At 48.1% G+C, this 26,262-nt stretch overlaps 1 protein-coding gene across 4 annotated transcripts in view; it reads right to left on the reverse strand.

Annotated features, from left to right (window-relative positions):
• LOC143425435 (uncharacterized) overlaps positions 1-26,262 on the reverse strand; it is a 105,590-nt gene that overhangs the window by 33,529 nt on the left and 45,799 nt on the right. For all 4 annotated transcript variants that reach the window (XM_076898204.1, XM_076898205.1, XM_076898202.1 and 1 more), the window contains exons 7-10: positions 19,040-19,279; positions 6,060-6,314; positions 1,090-1,409; positions 60-621 (exon numbers count right to left, since the gene is read on the reverse strand). In XM_076898204.1, coding sequence (XP_076754319.1) covers positions 60-621; positions 1,090-1,409; positions 6,060-6,314; positions 19,040-19,279 — 1,377 coding nt within the window. The remainder of the gene's footprint in view (positions 1-59; positions 622-1,089; positions 1,410-6,059; positions 6,315-19,039; positions 19,280-26,262) is intronic.

Raw genomic sequence — 26,262 nt, forward strand, 5'->3', positions numbered from 1 at the left:
CGAGCAGCGTCGAGGCGAGCGCGATGCACCCCGCTACAATAGCGATAATTACAACCTACCTGGGACGCCGATCGTCCTTCGTGGCCTCGCATCGAGTTCAGCTTCAACCACTCCTTGATCCTCGCGTACTTGGCACGATGATTGTTCGTTAAACCCTCCTTATCGTCGAGGATGAGCTGGGGGAAGGTCTTCGAGGCACCGGTGCGCCTCTCCTCGCCAACCAACTTCTCTACCTCCTTAATGAGCCTCTGGATGCTCGTCTTATCGTTTCTCGTTTCGTCGTCGCTGTCCTTCTCGCGTTGCGACGACGCGTCGGTTTCGTTTGAAGTCTCGTCGACACCCTCCACGCTGGACGACGTCTCTTTAACGGGCTTCATGTCGCTCGTTTTCGCGTCTCCCTCGTCGGCCCGCGGCTGGCTCTGCCCCTCGCCGAAGTCGAGACGCACCGTCACGTTCGTCTTCCGTTGCACCGCCGTTACGTTGCTGGTACGCGACGACGTGTACGTCCACTCCTCCTCGGACGAGTCCTCCGCCACGATCGCCGCCTCCTCGTTCTGCTCCGAGTCGGTGTCCAAGTGGCGGAAGTAGAAGGTCGCGCAATTCTTCGACTTCCTGTCAGACCTGATTGCAAAATCACACGCGACTCGTTTTAACAATAGACAACGATCTAGGAGGTGGTGGGTATTTTTTACAGAAGGCTGGCAGTTGGGATTGTATAACAGATCTTTTCACGATTGAAACCATTGCCGTCGCGAGATTATTCCTCTCTGTTGTTCTTGTAATTCAGAAGTAAATATCTTGACAATTTTTAAGGAAGCTTCTACTCTCAAGACTGACAGTTTCGCGAGAACAATGTAATACGGTTCTGTGCAACGTTCTAATGGAACTCGAGAAGTTCCGTTCCGTTACTGTACTGTCCGTGCGAAGTATCATTCGTAGAAATTGTCCGGCAATTACCGAAGCGTTGGTACGTCGGGTGCAAGGAAAATCGGCGAGAGGAACGCGGTAACGACCGATCGGTGAGAAGGAATTTCGAGGTGACGTAGTAGCAGACTGTACGCCCACTTATCGGCGATAAGGTGGTCTTACGTGTTAAAAGAGGCGACCTCCTCGGCTGTTCTACGACGTTTCACTGGCTCGTTAGCGGCTAGATTGCCGTTCGACTGTTCGACGTTTCCGGGCTGACCGTCGATCTGATCGCAGCTCTCCACGATGGCCGTAGAATTTGTCATCGGCACGGTGTCAGGTGTCGGTGGCATGTCGTACTCTTCGTCCTCGCTGACCGCGCCTTCCTCTATGTCACCCTCCTCGCCTTGGTCGCCGAACGTGATCGCGAGTCGATTAATTTCTTCGGGACTTTCCACTCCCTCGGGCTTTGTGGCCATCACACAGAGCTGACATAATTCATCCTGAAATCAGTCGTCGTTGACAAGCGTTTCTCCCTCGATCCATCGTCGTTTGTTTGATTAAACGAGTAGCGTAGCCACGATTTCAAGGGTAACGATAATTATTGCTCGTGACACTCGCGAAGGGCTAAAAATCGGAATGCTCGATCGCGTATGAGTTGGTGCGTTCGATTCGGTTTTTCGAAGCGATCGATTATCGAATCCAAGCATCGAGAGAACCGCGCGTTTACATCTCCGCGCTGCGACTGACCGAAAACGACGCGCGTGCAGGTTATCACGATAATTTTCCACGATAAGAGGCTAATTATCGATCGCCCCGCTAAATGGCACACCAACGCACACACCGTTCGATTCCGATCGAAATATCGCGCCGGCCGAGCAGAATATTCCCCAACAAACAGGAACGACCTTCGCGAGACACCTAATAATTAACTACCATTTATCACAATTTGTTTAACATTCTACGAGATAAATGTGCCCGTTTAAAGATAACTAATAACCGACACAATTTGCTGGTATCTCGTATCTCGGCTTAACGAATGTTTCCTCGAAGTTGAAATTAAATTCAATTACCCAACTCGTACCTATCTACGGTAGCTACAAGTGGCAGTCTTCACACGTAACAACAATTAACCAAGTCCAAACGCATAAAAATTACGTTTTATAATCGTAACAAAATTGCTTCTACGTAGAAACCATAAAGTTCTACATGAATAAGCGTTTTATTGGAAAGGGTGGTTTCACAGGGGATGGCGAGAGGAACGATTCTCAGAGCTAGATACAAATTTAATAGGAAATTGAAAATAATCAAGAATTTCTGATTAATATCGACATATCGTGACGCGATGAAACGCGTGTTCGCCGTGTGCACGCGCGTGTCCGCGATTCGATGAATAACGGGCGGAGGACGTGGGGTGCATCTGGTGGTACGTGTCCGTTTCGCGGCGGATTTCTTTCCACTTAACGCTTCCCGGTGCCAGGCATGCGAACGCCATTCCTGACGGCGTTATTTGCTGCCCGATAAAACGGATCCTCTATCGCGCTCTATAAAATCGGGCCGTGATGCAACCGTGAACACTTCACGCTTCGAGGTGTTCCTCGCGTCGCCTCGAGAGCCGATCCCGAGTGCCGGCACACGAACGCCCGATTTTCGTCGAAAAACGTGACTGCGATCGAACGACGGATGGCAAAAAATGGACGCCGTTTAGATTTCAGGTTACAGGCTGTTGCCGCATCGATTGGTAATACACTTCATTTGTTCACTTGCCATCGATCGATCTTTCTTCCCTTCGCTCTTTTTCTAGAAACAAAAAACTCTGAACATATACGTGTGCTGCCTTCGATCTTAATCTCGTAGATACAGAGGATCTCTGTTGGTTTGGAAATTGAAAATAAATTTACAAATATTTTTCGGTTCGTTTCTTCGTTGTTCATTATCAATATTCGTTTACTACTGTCTTTTATTATTTGTTCTGTCTTTTAAAAAATCAGAAACAAATCCTGAGTCGCTTATCATTGCCTCTGATTAAACTACACAAGTGATACGTTCGACGATGAACTGAAATAGCCCTTCGAACCGGTTAAGGGTGGCGATTCCAGCGATCTAACCAAAAAGTGGTACGACGCCGAACGGGAATTATTCTCGATACCGTCGACATTAACCCGTTCGGGCGAAAGAAAACGGAGACGCGCAAAGGGTAACGAAATAATGGAACGTAATAACGTCCAACGTAATAACACCGCGGAGAGAAACAGGTTTCGATCGCGCAGGAAACGGGACGTTCGAGACGAACGAAAAAAGAGAGGGAGAGAGAGAAAGAAGTCGGGTAACGTGTTCGTTTCTGACTAATCGAGAAGGAGGGCGTCGATGCAACCCCCACGCACCCCTGACCTCTCTTAATTACTCGTCAGTTTCAATTTTTTACTCATATTCCGGCTGGTGAATACTTCGGAAGGTAAAAGGCCCGCGCGCGTGCACTTTCTCCCGACGAGTTCCCATTCCGCTCGAGCAGAGCGACGGCGTGCGCTCCGGACAAGAAATATTTACGAACCTCCTCGATGAAAAACGAGCGAAAAAATCGGTTGAAGAAAGAAAAAAGAAGAGGAAAAATAATAAAAGAGGAGTAGGTACCGTTCTTCCTTCGTGCCGTTCACGAGCCTCTCCCCTTTCCCTCGGCTCGTTCACGAACACTTTTTCGCAACGCAAGGAATACAGTTCCGCGTCACGAGATTTCGTCGATCGAACGTCTGGGGAACGGTAACTATCCACGGATTCGACGGGTGCCCATTTAATTTCTGGCATGGGCGGTCGAGAGACGAAACAGTCGTTTACGAGTCAATTCCACTCGGGTGGAACAAGGAGCTGGAACGAGGAGGAACGCGTTGTACGCGGCTCTGGCGATGTCACGCGTGTAAGAAACTTGTTACGATCTCGTTCGGGGGGAGAATTGGAACAATGCGAGCGCGCGTGCTGAGTGAACCTTGAATTCTCCAAGAGACCACGTTTCGAAGGTGAGTCCCAAGGTGAGCTCAAGAGAGGATGGATAAACGCGTGTGCCAGGCAAACTGGAATGGTTGCGTCACCGTTCGAGAGTGGTTTTTAATATTTACTAAACACGTTTCATTGATTCGATGCAAACGGGGCTGCGACGCGGCTATTCGCATTCGCGACTGAGATGGCGGCGAGGGCCGTAAGGCAGAAAGCGAACGGATCCACTTGGAATCCGCTCGAGTTTAATTAATTTCCAACGTCCGCGCGCAGGATGTACTCGCGAATCAATCTCGCTTAGCAGCAAAAAGATAAGAGAAGAAGAACGGTGTGGAACACCGCGCGTTCCGCTCCACGCACAGTAATCACGTTTATTGTTGTCGTAGCTACTGAACGATAGATCATTCACACTGGGTACGCGTGTGCGACGAATAACGTTACATCGCGTAACGCTCGATGCACTCGCGTTCGCTCTGTCGACGCCTCGACGAACAACGCCGGCTCGTTTTTTCTAATAACTTTCCCCGACGAACTTATGAAGACCGCCATGGAAACGGAATTCGAACGATGGAGCTACTAGTTTGCGGGTTCGAATAGCTGGCTGGATCGTTTGTAACGATCAAATAAATGTAAATATGTTTAAGCAATTTGTAAGAACTTGAAAATTCGAAGGATGGAGAAACCTCGCTCAACGAATGGACTCTGTCGGAGGATAATATTCCGAGTTCGAGATGAGAAACGATGGTGTACGAGCCATGAACGCGAATGCCCAAGGCACAGAGGTCGAGGGAGCACGGCGATCATTTTTGTTCTTGGAACCGAGACAATGGCCGCTAATAAGGATCAGACTCATCTCCATATTCAGGTATCCGCTCCGCGGGACTGTATCCGCGCCGTTGGATGGCCCCGGACGTTTATATATAGCTGGTCCGTGGTACGAAACAACGAATTTCGTGGCAACGGATGTTAGAAAGTGGCCGGGGACGCGAATAATGGAATAGAAATATAGAAAGGGAGAGAATCGTTCGCGGAAAACGAAAGTCCGCGGGCGGTGTCGTACCAGCACGAAATTATTTCAACGCTGTCCTCTCCGAGCGCGGAATCGAACGCGGTCGCGCGACCAGCTTCTTCGATTTCGACTGTTCCAGTTTTTTTTCGAAGCTTTTCGAAACCGCAGAGGGGGAAACTCGAACGACAATTAGCACGAGAGTCGTGGTTTTCACTTCTGAAAGTTTTCTCGCCTGTCTCGCGTGGAAGGGAAATTATATTTACCGTGGTTCGATGTCTGTTCACTTGAAAATGAAACGGAAATTAGTTTCACCAACGAAACTGAAGATTCACGAGCAAACGAAAGTTATTCGAACGTTTTCGAATTGGTTTTAATTATTTATGCGGAGAGAGTGTTCTAAATTTCGCTCGAATCAATTATAAGTGACAGTAACGCGCGCGTAAGGTATGCAAGACAGTTCCATCGTGCTCGAAACGGAACAATAGCCGTTAGCTAATAAGGATCAAGTTCACATCAAGCGTCCATCCTCGAATAGCCACACGCTGCAACGTCTCCCGATCTGATTCAGTGTCGGTGCACAAAACCGGTGACTCGACTAACGAGAGCCTCAAATTCCAAAACGCGAACCAATCGCGAACAGTCGTTCGATCCTACTTCACTTCTAAATACTTCACCAGATACAGATACAATAACCAATTTCACTTCGTAAATCCCCCCATTAGTCGACACTGGAAAAAGAAGCTTCTTTCTCAAATCCAATTTTCACTCCAACTCCGCGTAAGCCACAGAAAGCCGCACCGCGTCGCCTAGGATTGAAAGACTCCCATTGGAACCCGTCACAAAAGCCAATCAACGAACCCATCACTGATCCACGAGTCCATCTTCGTTAACGGAACCACGCGACGAACACAATCGAGCACGACACATCACGCTAGGTAACGCGATGTGCTAATCAAGCGAAGCTTCCTCCCAGCGCGCGCTATTGTTCTCCGGAAACAGTTCGGGAAACGTTGCCATACCGGTTCCACGACGTTCTCCACCGTCCCCCGCCCGAGGAGTACGATCTCGAGAGTTGTCCAGGCGAGTAGCAGCGCGTCGAAGGTTACAGAGGCGTTCTCCTGCTGTAAGAAGATAAAGATGTCCAGTGGATACGCACCTCGAAGTAGGATCCGTCGCTGATGGACCGATTCTCGGAAGACGCGTCGGTGTCGGAGAGGTCCGCGGCTCTGCACGCGGCTGGATCCTCGCAGTATCGCGATCTCGTGGCTCTGTGCCGTTTCGAGCGCGTCGAGCGGGCCGACTGACCCGGGGATTCCCTTCCAGAACCCCGCGAGTGTCTGCGGCTGAGTCGAGGCTGCTTCGTGACTGGCTCCTCGTCGCTGTCGCTACTGCAGCGGTAAGGCACCAGGTTCTGAAACAACCGTGCACAAAACGAATCAGTGCCGTCCGATAATCTCGCACGGCCGCCACGCCTGCTGCCGCGGACGAGAGTCCTCGATCGTATCGAGGAGATAAATCGGGCGTGCGCGCGTACACCAGACGTTTTCTCGTCTTGGTCCCAAAGCTTTTCCTCCCGTCGAGGGAGGATCAGGGAACGTAACCCTTCGTCCCGTGACTCTCTCGACAGAGTATACATCTGTCAGATTTAAATGTCCGTCGAGGACTACAGGTTTGTTCAAAAAACAGTTTTGAATGTTTTTGTAAAAAGTAAACTATCGATATGGTTAATTGATTGATATTTGTTATTGTATTGTACAGCATGGGTGCGAGAGGTTCTTATATTTCGTTTTGTTTTTTTTTTTGGTGGGTACTATATTCACATCGATAAGAATTGAAGGAAATGGAGATTGGGAATTTCGATTAGAGAAACGCAGGGTAAATAGAGGGAACAATGCATCCTGTTTTAGTGTGGCTGTAACAGCGATTTCTTGCCGATAACTATCGAGACGCGTCCCGCGAAACGGAACTACGGTGGCAAGAAACTGGGCGCGGCAAAAATTAGCCGGCGAACGTGTATCCACAAAGCGGAGAACGATTTTTCCGCGGCTTTATTCTTACTCGCGATTCAACTAATTTTACTCTGGCACCGATCCAGCTAAACTTTTCCCCTGAGTATCACAAAACATCGCCTCCTTCTTCTAATCTCCCGAAAAATTCGTCCAACCTTTGAATGTCACTCTTGCAGACAGAGAAATTGTCTTTCTGGACAGATTCGTTAAAAACAGGAAAAGACATACATCGTAACTACAAAAATTGCTTTTTAATTAGATTCTAACTATGAAGTACTTGTACGAATTCTGTTTGTAATCACACTATGTACTACCAATTCGAAAATCAAATATTTCCAGACGTACACGATTCCTCGATTCACCCTAATCTTGAGTATCTCCAAGAATCTCTAGAGATCCGCTCGGCTACGCTATTATTAAACCAAAACGAAAGTGAAAATCGCGAATCATAGCGCGTAATCAGGCACGACGATTGGTTTCGTTCGCGGGTGTACAAAGACCGCAACCTCTAATTGCGAGTGCTCGAAGCCTCTTTAATTGCAAACCGTACCATCTGCATCGCGTCGATCTCGCTGGATAATTACCCCGCGATGCGCGCTCGAGACGTTGACGAGCGAACGCTGGGACGTGGATAAGATGGGCAAAGGACGCGACGCGGCTAACGAAAGACGTTCGATCGATCGAACGGCTACAACTGGTGGTTGACGAATAAACGCGAGATTAATGGCCGATTTCACCGTGGTCCGTCTAAATTTAGAAACCGCTGATTTATGGGAGTAAATATAGGCCCCGTAGCGAGCCGTGATATTATTGTCGTATCGATTAAACGGACGCGTTAATCGGATCCTGAACCTCCTGCGCTCGTTTCCTGTTCCGCGTGTGCGTTGGCTGCTCACACCAGGCGGTGATTATCTGTCGGAAGCTCGGGGGGCTGTTGGCTTGGACACCGTTAAAAATCGTTTCGAACGTGAAAGCTGGCGGACGGAGAATTGAAATTTGTTCGTCGTGAGGAATCGGCAGGTGGAATAATATAATTTGTATCGAACGAGGCGCAGAACGAGGCGAAGTGAAACCAGCCGTCGAATCGGCGATTCGTTTCAAGTTAACGTGAATAAATGGTGCGAGGATCGCAGGTACGATAACGATCGTAACAATTCAAATATTTTAATCCGCCGTTTAACGGTTGAAACCAGATAATCTGCAGCATGGCGTTTGATAACGAGCAGAGAATACGTATTATCCGCGTGTCCGATAGTATCTTGTCTGATTTTGCTCCCCACACAATTTGCAGTAAATCAGTTTTAACGTGTTATTTCGTTGTACGATTGTACATTTGCCTCGAAAATGAAGAAAGAACGAACGTCCTCGAGCCGAGCGGATTTTTCAGCTTCGAAGAGAAACTGCGCGCGCGCGCCTTCGGTTATTTATTATTCTCCCGATATGGCGTCCATTGGCGAAATTACAGAGCATCTCTAATCGAATAATTACTTCTCGAGCTCTCCCCCACTGGAGACGTAACGAAGCGGCTACGAGGGGCATTGTTGCGGCAACTGTGCTTTGCATCGCGCAAATGATAGCGTTTCACGAGTTGATCCTCTTAAGGGGTTAATTTAATTGCTGGCCAAAGCTAGGTGAAAGGCGTAACAGAGAAACATCGCGATAATAATCGTTACGTCTTGGTTAGATCGCTTTTAAAACGAGCGACTCGTACGAAAGACGGCGCGCGATTATCATTTAATTTATTAACTTTCTACGGGCCACATAAGTTTCCTCGAACAAACGAACGTATTGTGGAGACGTTGAATATTCTTCTAATTAAGTTCCGAGTGAATTCAATTATCAATTACCTAGGTGGAGAAATATTTTAAGCGTTAATGGCTCGTTAGATTCCATTTCTGTTTAAACAGATAACCTTCGATTCGAATAAATCCAATTCTTAGCGAGAACGCGTGTACAATTGCTGGGAACGACGCAACGAGGTCGTACGCACAAAACGATCGAGGTTTCGCTAACTTCCATTCTTCTCTCGGCGTACAAAAGCTCTTACGTTATGACTATTCAAGGTTTTAATACACAGCTACAAAGTAACTCAGCTACCTTTGCCAGAAGCGATTAGCGTTACATCTTTGTTAGAATTCGACTAGAAACTAACTTAACAAGACAGTCGAGATATCGATCGACTTCTCACGGGGGATAAATCATGAATAGGGACAGGAAACTTGCAGCTAGCAACCTTCGGTTCGCCAGAATTTCGCGGAACGTTCAACCAAGATCGACGACTCACTTCGCGTCACTCGGAACCTACTAGAAACCGCAATAAAAAAAAGTCCGTAACCAACGAGGGAAAAAAAGCAAAGAGGAGCAGGGCTCTGCAGAAGAGAAAGCCAAGAATACACGCGTCCTACTCGTACAATTCCGTAACAAAGGCCGAGGAAAGCCACAACCGTTAATCAACGACCACCGGAGAGCTCGTCAGGGTTTTGGGCAACCAGCAATTCCGCTCGGATCCTCGGTGACCCCCTTCGAAACTGGGCATCAGCGTCGCGCCTCAACCCCATCTCTGTTTTCAAAGGTAAACCGAACGTTCGAAGAACAAACAACACCGCAAAATGCCACGAATTTAGGGCATTATACTCGACTCGTTTTCACATCGACTCGTTCGTAAAGATCGACGTGCAATTCAGAAAATTTCATCAATTCACCCTTATAATACGACACGATAATACGACAACAAAAAGCGTACAAATTGGCAGGTGGTACAGAAAACGAAACTGGCAGACTTTCCAATAGCCTGCAATTTGACTCGTGTCCCAGTGAACCCTTTTGTACGCAAAAGTTCCCCGGCAGGCTTACGCTCGAGAATAACACAGACACGGCAAAGTTTCACCAACCGAATCACCACGTCGTTTAACCTCTTCAGTAGCCTCTCAGTCTCACACGCGAGATGCGACAGGAAATGAACCCGACGAACATTCGGACGAGTCGAGAATCGCATTGGGGAGAGCCAGAAAGGGTGAACGGCTTCGCGAGAGCCTCGTGTTATCCTCCGCTTTCGCAAACGACGCGACAAACGGCGGTGAAAAATTTCACGCACATCCTACGCGAGCGTGCGAGGGAACCTTCCAGATTCGGAGCGCACCAGTGAAAATCCGACTTCTAATCCACGCACTTACGCAACTATCTCTCGCCTTCGCGTTTCACGGGATCGCTCGCGAACGACCGACCAGCTGCGCCCGTGGACACGTAATAAAGTTCAACGGGATCAGCGGGCCAGAACGGGGCGATTCGAAGGTGTTCGCTCGACTGGGAAAAGGAAATCACTCACTCTCATGTCGGCTGGTCACGGTTTTCGCGCCGGGTGGGTGACAGGACCACGCGGAATCGGGCTGCGAGGGCTCGCGACGCCGCGCGGAGGACTGTTGACTTCCGGTAAGGCTGTGCTGCCTGTCGCGTGCTCCGCGGACGACTGACACGGATGCCGTAACGGACGAGGACGCTGCTGGCTTCGAGGACTACCTGCACGCGTTTCGAGGCCACGCTACCTGACCGTAACTCGAACGCAACAAAGGACGATCGTTTCGACCCGCAGGATAAACGCGGGACGCTAATGGAAGGGGGTTTGTGAAAAGGTTTCTAGAATTTATCCTTGGGCTGGGAGTGGTGGATCCAGGAAGCTAAAGGATCGACTTGGGAGGGGGTAATTGGGGGTTCGAGATGCGTTTTCAACGGAATGTGGTAGTGCTTTTTAAAAATTCGTATACACCAATAGTTAATTAATTATATGAAACGGTTGAGCAATTTTCTGGTACGTTTGAAATTTGAAGCAAAACAAGACTGAAGTATTTCCTTTTTCAAACTTTCACGAGATCCACGAAACGAATGGAGCGAACGCGACGAGGAACTTGTGGTTTGTTTCCACAAAAGCCTCATTGAGAGAGGAGGAGAACGGTCACGTACGCTCGGCGAAGTTTCGTCTCGGAGCTCCGTGACGCGTCATCGCTTGTATAAACTTCCGTCGAACGGCCGCGGCCATGAACTACACCTTGTTCGTCGCTATTTAGAACCTCTCCACTTTCGCCTTTTCGAGCGGCCGTTTCCACGCGGACGGGACGCGTTCGTGTCAAAAGATCAGCGAACGGACATAAATACCGACTACGCCGGACACTTCGCGCGTCAGCGAAAATCCTGGAAATCGTGGGAAACAGCCATTTCCTTTTAGAGAGGAAATTCGCCCGAGAAAATCCACGAACGCCCATTCTAAAGTCCAGAGAAAGGACCGTCTCTCGATATTTTCGAAAATAAAAACAATACTCACTTTTACCGTCCGCGGAGGAACATAAAAAGGACATAAAACAGCAGTAAAATGAAAGGAGGCCTTGATCTTGAAGTCGAAGGATATATCAATGAAATGGTCTACAGTCCCGTTCAAGTTAAACGAAAACCATTCACCCGGCTGAACAACAGAAATAATCCATAATCCTTTCGACTCCGATTCCTTTCACTAGAGTCGAAATAGTAGCAGCCATTCGATTGTCCTCTTTTTCATGCCCTCAACCTCGACTCGTCCAATTTATTTTAACCAGGTGTTTAGGAGCCGTCGTAAAGACAAGAGAACGAGAATCCTTTCATTTCACGTCGCGATCGCCAGCCTGTTCGCGTCGAGCGGTCGGAAAAGGATCGTTAACCCCTCGAAAGTTTCACAATGCACAGTGCTGACCATTGTGAAAACCCAGGACGATTTCGCGATCGTACGTATCTACCTGTGCCATGCGTACCTGCCAGGTCAAGATCGCTGCAGGTACACCCATTGTCGGTTTTAAAACAGACCCGACTTTCGGCGCCCCGACCCATCGATGACCAACGAGAGACGCATCGGCTCGTCTGCCACTCGGGGGCCTCGATGAAAGGCCATTCTTGTTCGCCAAGGGAACTTGGAAGCTCCTTTGTAACGAGTCATTGATCGTTATGCGAAAATTGTTGCGACAGCCTTTTCAGTGGGTGTGTCCTTTGAGGCGCTGGCAAAGTGGACGATTGAAAGTATTTAGCCGTGGAAGGACTTTTGTTTCAAAGGCCTCTTTGTGCGTGGTATAATAGTATCCTCGATTTTTTTACGGTGGACATAGTCAACTCCGGTTGTAAACGGGTACGCGGAGCTTCTCGAAAATTGTCGTCGAGCTTCGTAACGAATAAGAGTTCCTCGCAATGCTGTAGCTATTTTCCATCGCGATAGAGGAACGTTCGCACGAGCGGTAGGAAAAAAACAGAGTGCGAAGAAGAGGGGAAAAAAAGGCTGGAAAGTTAATCTAAAAATACGAAAGACGACTGACTGGATGATCGGTAAACGCGGTGCAAGGTACACACAACGTGTCTACGCAACAAAGTTCTGCCGCAGCAGGTACTCGGACAGCCTCGCGTACAGACAAACGTTTATATAATGTTAAAAAAAATGTCTATTCGGGATTACGGCGCAGAAGCGATAATAGAGGGAACGACTAGTAGTAGCGATCGTTAGACTTGCAAATAAGCAACCACGCGAGGCTTAAACGCTGCAATTTAATATCCTCGTATTTCCCTCGGTCAGGTTAAATATACGCGGACACACACGAATAGATTATGCCCCATTATGCGACCCTCGCGTGTACTTTCCCTTCGTTACGGGGGGGAAACAGAAAAAGGTCGTGGAAAAACTGGAAACCCTTCAACAAACTTGCGAGTTCTTCAAGCAACTTCGTCGAGATACACGTACGCATGGATAAAAAAAAAAGTCCATCCTCAAGATATCTTCCGTTTCCACGATTTCCTGCCTGACTATTTCTCCGTGCGAACAAGCATACCAGAAAGTAGAATACGATACATATGTATAGGTATTTTTAATCGCGAGGACGCGCGAGTTAACGAACTCTTATTTAACGAACTGACATTTTTGCAACGGCCTCCTGGCTTTCTTTTCTTAATTCCGCGGAATTTCCGTGCAACGTCGCTTCGCGATACAGTTGCAATCGTAAATTGCTACCGTTTCATTAAAAGCTGCGCGTAATTACCAACCCAAATGCCTTATATTATACTGAATCTAATAATATCTCGACTTTACAACATCTCACAAAAAAAACCTAGTTATGATAATAAACCTCGTTACTGCGCCCAACTCTGCATCCCAGTGTGTAATTTCTAAAAGTCTGAGAGAGTCGCGAGAACAAATATCGATCCAACGAGAATAAAAAAAAAAACTCGTCGAAATCGATGATCGTTCGAAGCACCATATAAATGAGAAATTAATTAGAACGGAACCCGGCAACGATCATCGAAAGACGGCTCGCCGAGCGTCGTCCGCTTTCCATCGGAAACAACGTCGTAAAGAGGAGCAGCAGATCGATCCGATCGAAGAAGAGATCGCCCGTTCGCACGCTTTCCTTTTCGATCGATCGGACCAGTCACGTGGCCGATATTGTCGACCCAACCGAATATCTACCCGCGTTGTAGCAGCGCGAATCTGGTCGCAGTCGCGAGAACGCGTCCGTTTCGAATCGGGGGTTGAGTTATCGCGACCGAGCTGGTGTCCCTCGGGAGCCACGGAACCAGTCACGCGACCACCGATCAAAAGCGTATGCAAAACAAGCGTACGAGAAACGAAACCCGGTCCCGAGTGTCGCGGGACCAACGGTGGGAACACGCGGGGGCACGGCCACTTTCACGTGGCAAACTCAAACTTTCGCGAATCGTCGTGGCGACCGAGGAGAAAAATGACAGAAGGAGAGGAAAGAAAAGAAGAGGGAGAGAGAAAAAGGAAATTGTACGATTCTGAAGTAATTAATTCTGGCTTCGAACGACGTGGTTCTACGCTTGTGTCTGCGTTCCACGTGTTCGCTGGACGATCGACGCGATCCTAGAGAAGTTACGACAATCGTAACCTTCGATTATCATTTCCATCGATTCGAAGAGATATTTATTGGTTTCCTCGGTGGATGTGACTTGTTCGACTTTTTAAAGGTTGAATTTGCGACACGTCAACGTGCAGAGTTTAATGTAGATGCTCAGGTAGGCGAACGAAAATTGGCATACGACGGAAAGGACGATTAAATGGTTGCACCGCTCGTTAACGTCGATTAATAAGAACGTTCCACGAGGACGAGCGTTGCACGATAACACGCTCCACCGGTTCTCCTCTTACTTTCGCGAGACGAAACACAAGGCTCGACGAAGAACAAATGTTTTCGAGGGATCGCGGTGAACGTGATGTCAGTCACATCGCCTGGCGTCTCCGTGTTTTTCGAGTCACGTTGTAAAGTCGAGCCGATATTTCGAACGGTGAGTCATTGGTGCTCGGCCGATGAAATCGTGACGATATCGTTTCCGAATAGATCCCAGCCACCGAGGCGATGTCTGAGAGAGAGAGAGAGACTTATGGCACCAGGAAACTTGCGAGATCTATCCGCGATCAGAAATATTTCGTTTCACCTTTACCACTTTTACCGGCCTCAAATTATTAGTTATTACGACGGTCGCCGTGTTCCCTCGCGAAACGAGAGTGAATCGCGTATTTCTCACGACCAACCGAGCAATTAATCAAAGGATAAGAGATACTCGCGCCTTCTCAACATCTGAATACATAACTCACACACTTTTGCGTCTACCTTATCAAACGGATGCATAATTCCACGCTCGAGACGTTTCGAGCCATAATCACTCGCGCAAGGGAAACTATTAAATCTGTAATAAAGTAGCGCGGATTTTTGTACGCGTAGCCTTATACGAACTGATCGACTGCATCAATCGCGCACTTCTTTCAATTCGCGGTCATTTTCCGTAATTTACAACGAAATCCATCGGACTTTCTTGAGCGGCTCGAATCGGCGCGTGCAAAGAATTCTAGCTGGAAGGCAATCGACACGCGGCGATATATCATCGAGCCAGTGAAACCTTCTGATAAATATTCCGCTTTCGTGCACGCCTGCTAAGTATCACCGCGCGAGCCATTAAGGATCGCACGAAATAATCTTCCACGGTGATTTTCTGCGGGATCGCCGCCGGCCGCGAAACCCATTACAACCGGATGAAACAGAAACGCGGAATGGCTGCAAAAACCGGCGAAAACTATTCGATCCAGCCTCAATTAACGGGCAATCGACTTAATCTCGTTATCGTTGCTACGAACCGAGGATCCATCGACGGATTAAACACGGCCAATTACCTAACGATTATACATCCACTCGAGTCACGTTTCTCCAGTGTTACGACGATGAGACTGCAACCGAGCTGCAACAGTTCCACAGCTTTCGCGTCTGCCAATGAAGACGGAGACCAACGTCACGTTTCGCTTTGAGGCGAGCGAACGTGAAAAATGCTCGAACATCAACGATCCTCTTACAACGAATCGCAAAGGAAGATCCACGTCACTGTGTCTTCCTTTAGCCTCGTTTTCTCACGGAGAATTTCATTGCGAACCGTGTTCCTGGTGGCTCTCGCTGGTAGAGTTACGCGACCCTCCCGGTTACGTTCCGACTGCGTGTACACGCTTTTCATCGAGATACGAGGGGAAAGCATTCCCGAGCGGATCGAAGCCGTGAAAACTACTAATTCAGGACAGAAACACGGAACCGCCTCGCGTGAAAGTTGCGCCGCGGTCTACGCGAACGAGAACGACGGGGTGTCGCAGGATGGTCGCCTCGATGGAGGCCCCAAGGGGTGGATTGTGGGTCTCTCGCGTAGATCGCGCTTCGTTTCGAAGACGATCGATATCGTTCGTTCGAGAAACGTGAGATAACGCGCGGATGGAATGATTTATTTAAATCGCTCGTCACTGGCGATTCGATTCGCGCTCGAACGTAAAAGTGATTTCTCCGATTTGTAACAGCTGGCCACCCGGTACACGCACCGGGCCTCTGATTGCTCACGTTAATCGAACTTTATGCGCGAGATCGTTTTACCGTGGCAACACGGTCGAGCGATACGAACGGCCGCCGCTTCGAGCTCGGCTAAAGAGAAGAAAAAAGGGGAAACGTCCCGGGGAAAGAAAGAAAAAAGGGTGGAAGGAGGACAGGGAACACAGCCGCCGTGCGTCGATTTATGGCGTGTACACGACCGGATACGATTGGTCCCAATAATTAACGATTTCCCTAGCTAAGCTGACACTTTTTATTCGACTGTAAATTTAGTGCGACCTCGCTTACCGCGAAGGATGTGGGTTTCGCGGAGGCGATAAAAACCTGGACAACGTTCTCGTGCACTCGGCTCGGCTGCGGAGCCGGGTCGTGTCGCGATCGTCGATACCGATCGATGGGTGGGAAACGCTGGGACGCAATTATCGAACAACCGAAACTGAAATCACACGAATCGCTTCTCTTCGCCTTGTAATCGCTCGCTTTCCCCTTCGCGATGGAATTTTTCCAACGGTTCGTTACCGTTTCCATTTAGACATAGAACGAACCGCAATAAAACAGAATCAGTCTTGCGACAGTGCCATAATAAAATGGTAGAACGCGACGGGGTCGTCAAAGAGGATAAAACAAATCATAAAACGCACGTAGTAGCCTTCGTTTCGAGTGTTTATGACAGAATGTCGGTCGTTGTGTCTGGAATTAAATTATCTCGGGTCAATTGGCGGTGCTTTCGGGTATTGTCGTTAGGTTTCAGGGATGGGAAAAAATGGACGTAACGGGGTTGGTAGCGTTGAAAGTCTAACGAGGGGTTATAAAGTTCCAGTTATTTCTCCCCTCTAATTTTTCCAAACGAACAGCGTACAGCTATTCAAATGGAAGTAAGAACATTTCCACGACATAAAAATGAATTTCTCCTACGGTTCCCGTATGAATGATTAATTATTTTCAATAAAAAAGGAAGGTACTCTACGAGCAACCGCGAAAAAACGGCGCGCAATGGCGGACGAAAGCATCGACGGTAATTTCCTGCTGCCTGTTAATCATGCTAAACAAGACGCGCTCCAAGCCGCAGAAATCTCATCCCATTCGCGAACACCCACCAGTAATACCGTTCAACGAACACCGAGGCATTATCATATTCACTTACAAGCCTCCTACGTGGAGGCCGACAGACTTCCTCGTTGCACTAAAATCACGGAACCTACCATAAGAGCCAATCATCGCGTTAGCGTGCAAAATGAACCAAGAAAGCGATCGACAACACTTTTCTCGATCGTGATGGCAGACTTTTCTGAATGGGAACGATTTACATCGACGCGGCAAAAATGAGCGCGGCCACGACACGCGCGCCACTCCCGCGGGATCGAACGATTTTAACGATCGACGAGGTTCGGACGGACTTTCACGCGAACTCGAGAGGATGGACGGTCACGAGATGGAACGCATTCGCTACGCGATCCTCCCGAGTTAATGGCCAAACCGAGACGCTGGACGTCGAGAAATCTTTTTAATGGGCTGCACTCGTTTCGTACGGACGCTCGTTCCACTGGCTGCTGCGATTTTTACGCAATCGCCGAAGGGTGTGCACATCCGTGGTGGAGAAACGGCTAAGAAGAACAGATCTGTCGATGAAACTCGAGGAAACAGGTGCGAATAATATTACATCACACTGAATCAGATGCAATCCGTGATATCACAGAAGAACAATGATAAGGTCTCTATGTACATACTATCAATCATGTTAGAAGGATAAATATATCGTTGAAGCGGATGTTAGGTATCAACGTTCCTCACCGACCCGAGTATAATAGAGTTTCACGTCTGATTAAGGGTGTCGAGGCATACAGAGCGAGATTACGGTGCGAACGAAGGGTGCGGGACCACCCATTCGACCAGATGGACGTGACTGAACGTCGTCTGGGAATATTTGAGGATTTTCTTCAAAATAAGCGACAGAACAGAAAAACAGGATGAGAAAAAGGGACGGGAGATGCGTAGATGCAAATCGTTCGGTTTGAAACGGTTTCTTGGATGTCGATCGTGAGAATATTGCGAGACGAGGGACTTGGCTGGGTGGAGCTACGCGGATGGAAGAGTCATTACTCTATCAAACGCAATAAAACGACACCCTGTAATTTAGACTAAAATATTTGCTACGATACCTTTCTCTTGGCTCGCGAACGGCTATCGATAATTAAATTATCAAGAACACGTGTAAGAGCGTTAACGTCAACCGTCCATTAGCAAGCACTCGCAGCAAAATCGAGCAAGTCTACGTTAAATTAAACGTTGAATCGCGTGCACGATTACGCGAATTCCACGATGAACGGAATGAAAAGATCGAGGCGAGCGAACCTGGCAAAAAAAAAAGGAAAAAAAGAAGAGAGGCGTTTTCGATACGGTTAATGATCGCACCTTCAACCATCGGCGTCGTTACGATGAAAATGGCGGTTACCGTCCAATACGAAAGTAAAAATGCGTATTATCGGAATTGATCGATACAAAACAACGTCCTCCCTTATGCAATCGCGTATCTAATTCGCTGGCAAATCGTTTCGCCGGATACTTGGTCTCTGAAATCTCGTTTTTTGTGCAGCTAATCGCACGAAGCTACGGATAACATTCGCCGCGTGCGAAAAGCAAATTGCCGTCTCGCGTAATTATCCTTGTTAACAAGCCTCGAACGAGCGCGAATAGTTCGGTACAATTTAGACGAGAAGGGTGCTGTTAATGCTCGATGTCTGCAATAAAACTCGATCTTCTCATCGAAACGTAGAACCAAAAATAAATATAAATTTGCACGATTTTTTACTAAAATCCTTTGAACGCTGTCGACATCGAATTTTCCAATCTCCTCGCCTCGAAAAAAAAATTTCCGTGAATGACCCAATCGAAAACACGGTACAACACGACCAACTTCCCTTCCTACATCGGCCAGAGGAATCGCGAAGCGACCGCAAACATGAAACCCGAGTCTTTCTTTGACTACCGCGATCGTTCGTATTAGGCTTCGAATATGCAGAGCTTTGCGCGATCAGGCCATCTAACAAGCATTTACCGTGGTTAATGTAGCTTGACTCGCCTCTACATGCGCGCAACACACGATAAACGCGGATCAACTCGAACGACAAGTATTCGACAAGCGCGTAGCATTCGATGCTATAGTAAAAGAAGAGAAAAGAAAGGCAGGTAGACGCGGATAGATATGGAAAGAAAATTAAAAAAAAAAAAATGCAGAAATCCAGGCTCACCTTACTGCTAACACGTGACACGAGCGTCTCGATGTGACACTGCCATTCCAGTGCTCTGAGAAACAGTAAATGCCAGCGGCGTTCCAAGGACCTCGCGATTCGCAAAGCCTGCGGCGGTTCCCGTTGTTCCTGCTTCTCTTGGTCCTGTTGCTGCTCCTGCTTCTGACTGTACACTTTGTCGCCTAGTTTCACCACCGAGCTAACGATTCGACCGTGCGCCTCTATGTCTCGTTGGAGTACCTGTAAATTGCGAAACAATCACATTTTTCTTATTCGACTCTCGGGTGGTTCGAGCGCATTGATAAACGAGGTCCGCGCTTCCAGCATGCGCTTATGCGGGGTAACACGAACCACTTAATCATTGTTAGATGATAACTAAATATAGGATATAATCCGTTAGCCACCAGCCAGTCGAGAGGCACTCTCTCGCGAACAACCGAGCGGTGACTGCGAGTCGTTATGTAAATAGTTTGCGCCATAGTCTGTAATTGTTAACAATTGTCAGCTGAAATTACTATTGCGTCTCTCGTGTCATAGCTTTCTCGATTCTTTTCGCTTCAATCTTACAAACAACGAGTGTAACAAATTGTAAAAATGATTTAAATAGAATCGATGGATACGTAGATATGCTAGAATACTTTATTTTGACCTTTGTTTAACCAGAGAGTTCGTACAATGATGCCTGTCCAGACTTTTGCATTAGCTTCGAGGACACCCCCAACGCCATAGCTCATTTTCACATTGCCCTCTTCGACCGCTCATACACTCTGCGATTCGATAGTTCTTACACAAGCGACAAGTCACCCCTTACTCTGACAAATTTTAAGGGTAGTTTGATCACCGTTAAGACAAAGTCCACGACTGAGAGCGAAACGTCGTTCCAAAGCTTGCAAATATAAACTGAAAGTCTATCGAAACATCCGTCGCTATCGAAAAACTATATCGTGCATATGCGCGCGCGTGTGTGCACGTCTGCTAATCGTAGAGAACGGTTACCCCACGAGAGAGATAAATTGAATGCGGACACGGATTTCGCGTCAGCGGGATATAAATGTTCCACGTACGATGAGGTAGCAATCCGGTTGATTAACACGCGGTCCAACAAAAGTCATGCATCACTCGCACCGAGAGATCTCCAACGCGGCTCCAGAGCGATCGTATAAGGGGCGAGCGCGCGCGTGGACGGGACCAACAGGATTCAACCACCGAATCGGTATCATCCTCGGGATTCGAAAGCGTGTCGAACGAAACAGCCGCGCGCACGGTTGTTATTAAAACGCGCGGCCACTCGAAAGTACGCGGAAGCCCGCGGCGGGATCGATTTATGGGCTTTAAATTGCATTTTGAACGGGTACCGTTATCGCGGATGATCTTCCGAAAGTGCGACCAACACCGGATTAAGTTATGCCTCCGCGGGCACCCGCCGCGTAATGACACTATTAAGGAGCGCATTAAGCCTCGCCGCGTGCAAATTGACCAACGACAAAATTTATGGCTCCGAGCGATTATCCGGTGGACTAAGGAAATTTGCAAAAAAAAGCGGTCACGCGTAAATTCGGACACTTATAATAGCTTCATGAATATCATAATTTCTGGTCTGATTTCTTACCGTGTCACGGTTTAGAAAAATCTGAGAATATTCTGACCTACTTGTCGTTAATTTCTAATTTACAACGCAGGTCGTGCTATAGCCGAACGCTTGATATCTCTTTGTAATAAGGATAGAAACCTCGCATGGAACTGAATGGACCATAATGGCGGAAGGGGTTGATACGACTAAATAGAAGATTCTGCTATTTTCAATGACTCGTACGATGTCGATATCGATGGTAACCATCGAGCGTAGACGCGTAGAATCGCGTAAATCATCTGAAGTAGAAAACGGGTACGCAAATAAAGCACTGAGGGGGTGGGAGCGATACGAAACTCGCGCGCGACCCACCGCAAGGCTTGGCCGCGCTTTCTCGGCTTTTCAGCCTGCGTCTTCTCGGTTTCCTCCTTTCTACGGACCCCTGGTGAAAATCATCGATGCGACGGCGCGCGGTGCGCCGTGGAAAACGCGAGAAAAAGGAATCGCGGCGATCGAGAGGCGCGTACGAGAAAGAAAGCGAGAGCAACGAGCGCGAGGGAAGCGTAAACCAGAAATTGCACGCATTTTCCTGCCCGCGGCCGAGTTCGACTCGACGATAAGAGCTGGCATTTTTTGCTCGCATTCTACTTTCCTTATTCCGTGCATAATCATCGTTTTCACGTAATCGAGCGGCGTTTTTCTGCGAATCAGCCGCGCATATTTCACGCGCCTAATGTGCCGTGAACTCGCGCGCCGATTTTTACGTAACGATCCTGAAACGATCGATTAGGCTACGCAATTATTTGCTACCAATTAATCGTTGAACAATATTTGCATTGTCGTACGATGTATCGAGAACGAGAGAATGTACCATCGTCTTGATTTGAATCTTCAAATTTTTCATGCAAAGCGTAGTGTTCTATTAAACTTAATTTTTCTATATAAATGCATAACGCGAACCACAGTCGTTACACGGTTCTCTGCATTGTTCACAAATTTGCAACGTGTTACGAACCAATAAACGACGATTGCTTGCGTACTTCGTGGTCACCAGTTCCCCCAACGAAACCACCGTCGTTCCTACGTTGCAAATTAAATCGGTTGCCAGCGCTGACTAAGCAACAACGGTACCGTGTGGTCTCAGCGTAAGAAACTCGTTTCCTCGCAACACGGGCGTCGGAAAATCGCGTAAACCCGATAAATCTTGCAACGATACCCGGACCAGCGAACAACAGGAAATTCACGTCGCGATCGACCGCCTTCCTCCGTCAGAGATCGAGCGGTTCGATGATTTACACCACGCTTACGCTTTTCCTTCTCATTCTCGACTGGCATATTAGATCGCTATCTCACCGGATCTCTCTCTCTCTCTTTCTTTCTCTCTATGATTGGAAATAAATCACGGTTCAGAGCATCGTCGAATGCGAACGTCGCGGTACACTCCGGTGCAAGGGTTAAGCACACGCGTACAAAAGGAAACGTAGAAACCTTTTATTGCTTCCGCGAACCGAGTCAAGCATTTCGACTCCGTGGTGCTTATTACAGCGTCGACCCCGAGTAGACCTCGCGAGAACCCTCCAACGGCTACGTTTCATTACGCGTAATGAGAAACTGGACGGAGTCGCGCGGGGTTACGCGAATCTTTCGCTGGAAACTGGTGACACGTCGGTTACTTCGCGAAGGAGGTCGAGTCGCGAAAGAATCGACAGAGATCGTACAAGTGATTAGCAGATGGAAGCGATCGCGGCGATGAGGACGAGCTTGAGAGAATCGAACCAGAGAGATCCTTTCGCGTTGCTTCCGTCTGCTCGACTGCTTAAACTGTCTACGGGACTTCGAATACTCACCATCGGTATAAGAAAGCTCCGTTTCTCAGGGTGGAAGAAATTGGAGCACGAATCGATCGCGAAGGCTTAACTGTCCATCGAGGATCAATGGTTTCGTTTAATGGAACTTTACATGTCTACAATTTTCATTCTAACACGCCACTTCCTCGAACAAAGTAGCCATTGGCAAGCGAGCAATGAAACCCTAGCCCCGCGAAGTGTTCGAAGCTGAAATCACCGGCGAACAAAGACGTCGCGCGTCCTGGCTTTATTCGCGGCTCGCATTAGCCCACTTTCTCCGATAGATTGCGTGCGATTACGCGCGATCGTTCCACTTTATCTGTCCACGGTGCTGCTACCATTGCTACCATCGCGACTCGCGTTACTTTCGACCGTCCCGCATGGTCTACGCGGTACCTCTCCTCCTTTTCTTCCCCTTGGCGAGAACAATGCCAGCGGAAGGGGCCTGGCTCTTATCCGATATTGAAGATCGACGGCAAGGATAAGCGGTAATTGGTGCTTCCTCGCGGGTTCAGAGGCAGCCAAGATGGCTGGATAGGAGAAAGGGTGCGGGAGGGAATTCGTGGAGAGACACACCTGCCGCCATCGGTGCTGCTGCTGCTGCTGTTGTCCGTGGTTTGCCTCGCGAAAGGAAAATTGCGTGAAAGCCGAGGGAGACGGAAAAAGACCGCGGCAAATTCGTTTCGATTGTAGGCTTCGATCGTCGGATAATCCTCTCGTGAAGTTCGATTTCTATCTTCCTGCACGGGAAAGTACACCCCCGGCCATGAATAACGCCGATGCTTATTGGCCTCTGATGGAAACGGTCGCTCGACGCGTGTTTTTGGTGATCTTAGAAAGTACAACCATGGATCACGAGTCAAGGGAGCTTCTTGGCGATCTTCGATAATCGTTCTCGCGGGCTTTTGAGATCGTAGAAAGCAGATTCTAAGTCGGAAGTCGAGGGAGGCTCGTTGGTTCTGATCGAATGTTCCTTGATGTTTAGCTTCGTTGGTTTTTACTGTCTCACAATGGAACCAACAGAAGCTTCGAACGAGTAGTTTGAATGGATAAGTTGCGGGGAAAAACGTGGAGTGTCGATACGCAGTCTGATTCGTGAGTGGCAGTCGCGAGATTTCACACTTGCTTCGGTGTTACGTGGGCGATACTTGCGAGTAAATAAAAACGATACGTTCGAGATAATCCTACGCAGATAAGCGATAACGGGTGATAAAAATATTCGATAAATTTCTATCGTTACGTGACTGTTCGATGGGTGTTTAAAAATAAAAACTTCAACTGTACTATTCTCTCAAAACATTGGCGATAACGTTTTAGAAAGGTGTACAAATATTTGCAGGCATCTATGATTTTCGTAAAAATACGCTAGGCGTTCCTCTCGAGTCGTTTTCTACTCGCGAAACTCGAGATCTCCACTTCTTAACATAAAAGAATCAGATAATTAAAAGAAATGAAGTATTTTGGAAAAATTGATGGATCCAACAAAGACGCGCAGAAAGTGCATTCAGCGCGCACTTATCCTCCATTATGCACTGTGTACAGACTTCGACGCTCTTTACTTTTTTCCACGTGTACCGCTCGGGGCTACGATCGCAGACAAACATATTTTGCCAGCATTTAACGCGACTAATCAAACAGTACCCGCGAGAATCATTTTTTCTCGTGAAACACGTAACACGAAATATTCACAAGATACATCGCATATAACGGTTACGCAATACTGACCAAAAAGAAAAAAAACACCAGCCTCCTTACAACCAAGCCTGAAATAATCTCGAAGGCGAACAATAAAGCGGTAAAATCGAAGGAAAGTCAAGTGGAGGCCAGGTGCAGTCCATAAACGAGTATCAAAGAAACCGATCTAAATCGCGACAGTAAATCAACGTTTCGCCACTTCGTTCTCGAGAGGTTATGCAAAACGTCCTCGATCGACGTCCCGAGATTCGACTTCCTCGAAAGCGTCGAAAACTGTTCGAATCGCGCGCTCGAAGGCAACAGGGGGGAAAAGTCCCTCGAGATCGATCGCGGAACGGATATGGAAAGCCATGTTCCCGATCGTAATATCGGTTGTTCGCCTGTTCGCTCGATATTTAAAAGAATCGAGAAGGAAACAGACGGCGGTTGCTCGCGTCTGTTAAAAGCGTCGCGGTGAAAACGCAACGACGTCCGCGGCAGTTTCCAATCTGTTGAATTATCGGGACACGCATCGAGAACATTTTCGAGGCGACGTTCGATCGCTCTATCTCGTGCCGCGCAGGTTACGCTGCTTTTATAGTAGAAAGTCTAAACACGTGCTGATACATCATAGAACAATGCGCACCGTTCCGACTTTACATCAAGCTGCTCGAGCGCTCGTTTCCTATCGCTATCGCGATTCGATTCTACCGGCTGTTACCACCGGATTTTTCCACTCCTCGTTTTGTCGACGGAGGGTGAAATCTTGCGTGAAGCGCGGCACGTGGATCGCGAAAGAGTTTGGTACGAGTGAAACATCGATCTCGTTGGGTCTCCATCCATGGGGCTGGTCGTATTTCTTATCACGATTTATCGATCGACGTCTCGAGGGATCGTAATGTTGGGAAGATCGGACGTTTAATTTACTCGAGTGATTATTAGAGGACAGTGCGCGCTCGGTTCGTTAAAGGTTCGCAGAGAAAGGAGCACGCTTGTGCCAGTTGGAGTTACAGTAACATCGCTCGCGTGTTTCGCGAGCAGAAAAAATTTGCTCTTCGCATTCACACTCGATCCTCGACTACGGCGGTTCCGCGTGTTTTCTATATTTTCGTTCGCGTGTCAATTGTTTTAAAAAGAGAACCATCATCCCGCTTGCATCCGAACGATAATGAATTTAGCGTGCCGCGTTATGACGCGTTAGACGCGCGGTTCATTAAGTCGTGATAAATTTCGCCAAGTTCGCGAGGGGCAGAGACCGATTTCCAGGTAACCGCTGACACCGTTACTTTTTACAAGCCCGCGGAGGCTCGTCGAAGGATCCGTGCAATCATCCACGATCGTTATTTTTCGAGGCACGTAACGACGACGAGAGACAAGCCAGCGGAAACACGCTGTGGCAGAGCGGCGTAATGGTTTTCGCAGAATCCGGCGTGGAATCGTGAAACCCGCGTAAACGAAGAGGACGCTTTGCGTACGAGCTGTCGAGCGATATCGAAAAGGAATATCGCGTGCAGGCTTCGCACAGACTTCGCGATGCCAAGGAGTTTTGACGACGCGACCGGGATACTTTGTAACGGTACTGTTTGATCGATTAGGGCTACACAATCGTATGATTAGTTTCCAGTACCGTACTTTCAATTATGGAACCAAGTTCGCGTGTCGAGAGAAATACGCCTCTTCGATTGCTGTACAATAAGCGGTGGCTTGGTTTCTTCGTGGTTCGCGTACACTCGAATAGAAAATATATTCCGGAATAATATGGAAGTACGAAGTTTTCAAGGTTTCAGTCGAGCGCGTCTGTTGAGAAAAATCTCGAGTTCCAATTAATAGCGTCCAGACAAAAGTGGAAAAGCCGTCGCGCAGCGCCTGCTGGTCTACACCGCTAATAATCTTGTCTCCGTGTTCTTGTCAAGTAGGCCACGGTTGGTACTAAAACCTGACTCGTGCTATCACTAATTGGGATCGTTTCTGTCTTTTCCTCGAGTAAAAGTGATTGATACACCTTGACCGTTGACGAACAGGACTATACTCTAGCGGCTCTCTCAATTTACGTGGCATTTCTCCCAGCCTCGATTTATGATACGCGACAGTGGATCGAGTGTCGCGTTATGCAAAGTCCGCCATTAACCATG

The sequence above is a fragment of the Xylocopa sonorina genome, chromosome 7 (assembly GCF_050948175.1).
Source record: "Xylocopa sonorina isolate GNS202 chromosome 7, iyXylSono1_principal, whole genome shotgun sequence".
NCBI classification, from domain to species: domain Eukaryota; kingdom Metazoa; phylum Arthropoda; class Insecta; order Hymenoptera; family Apidae; genus Xylocopa; species Xylocopa sonorina.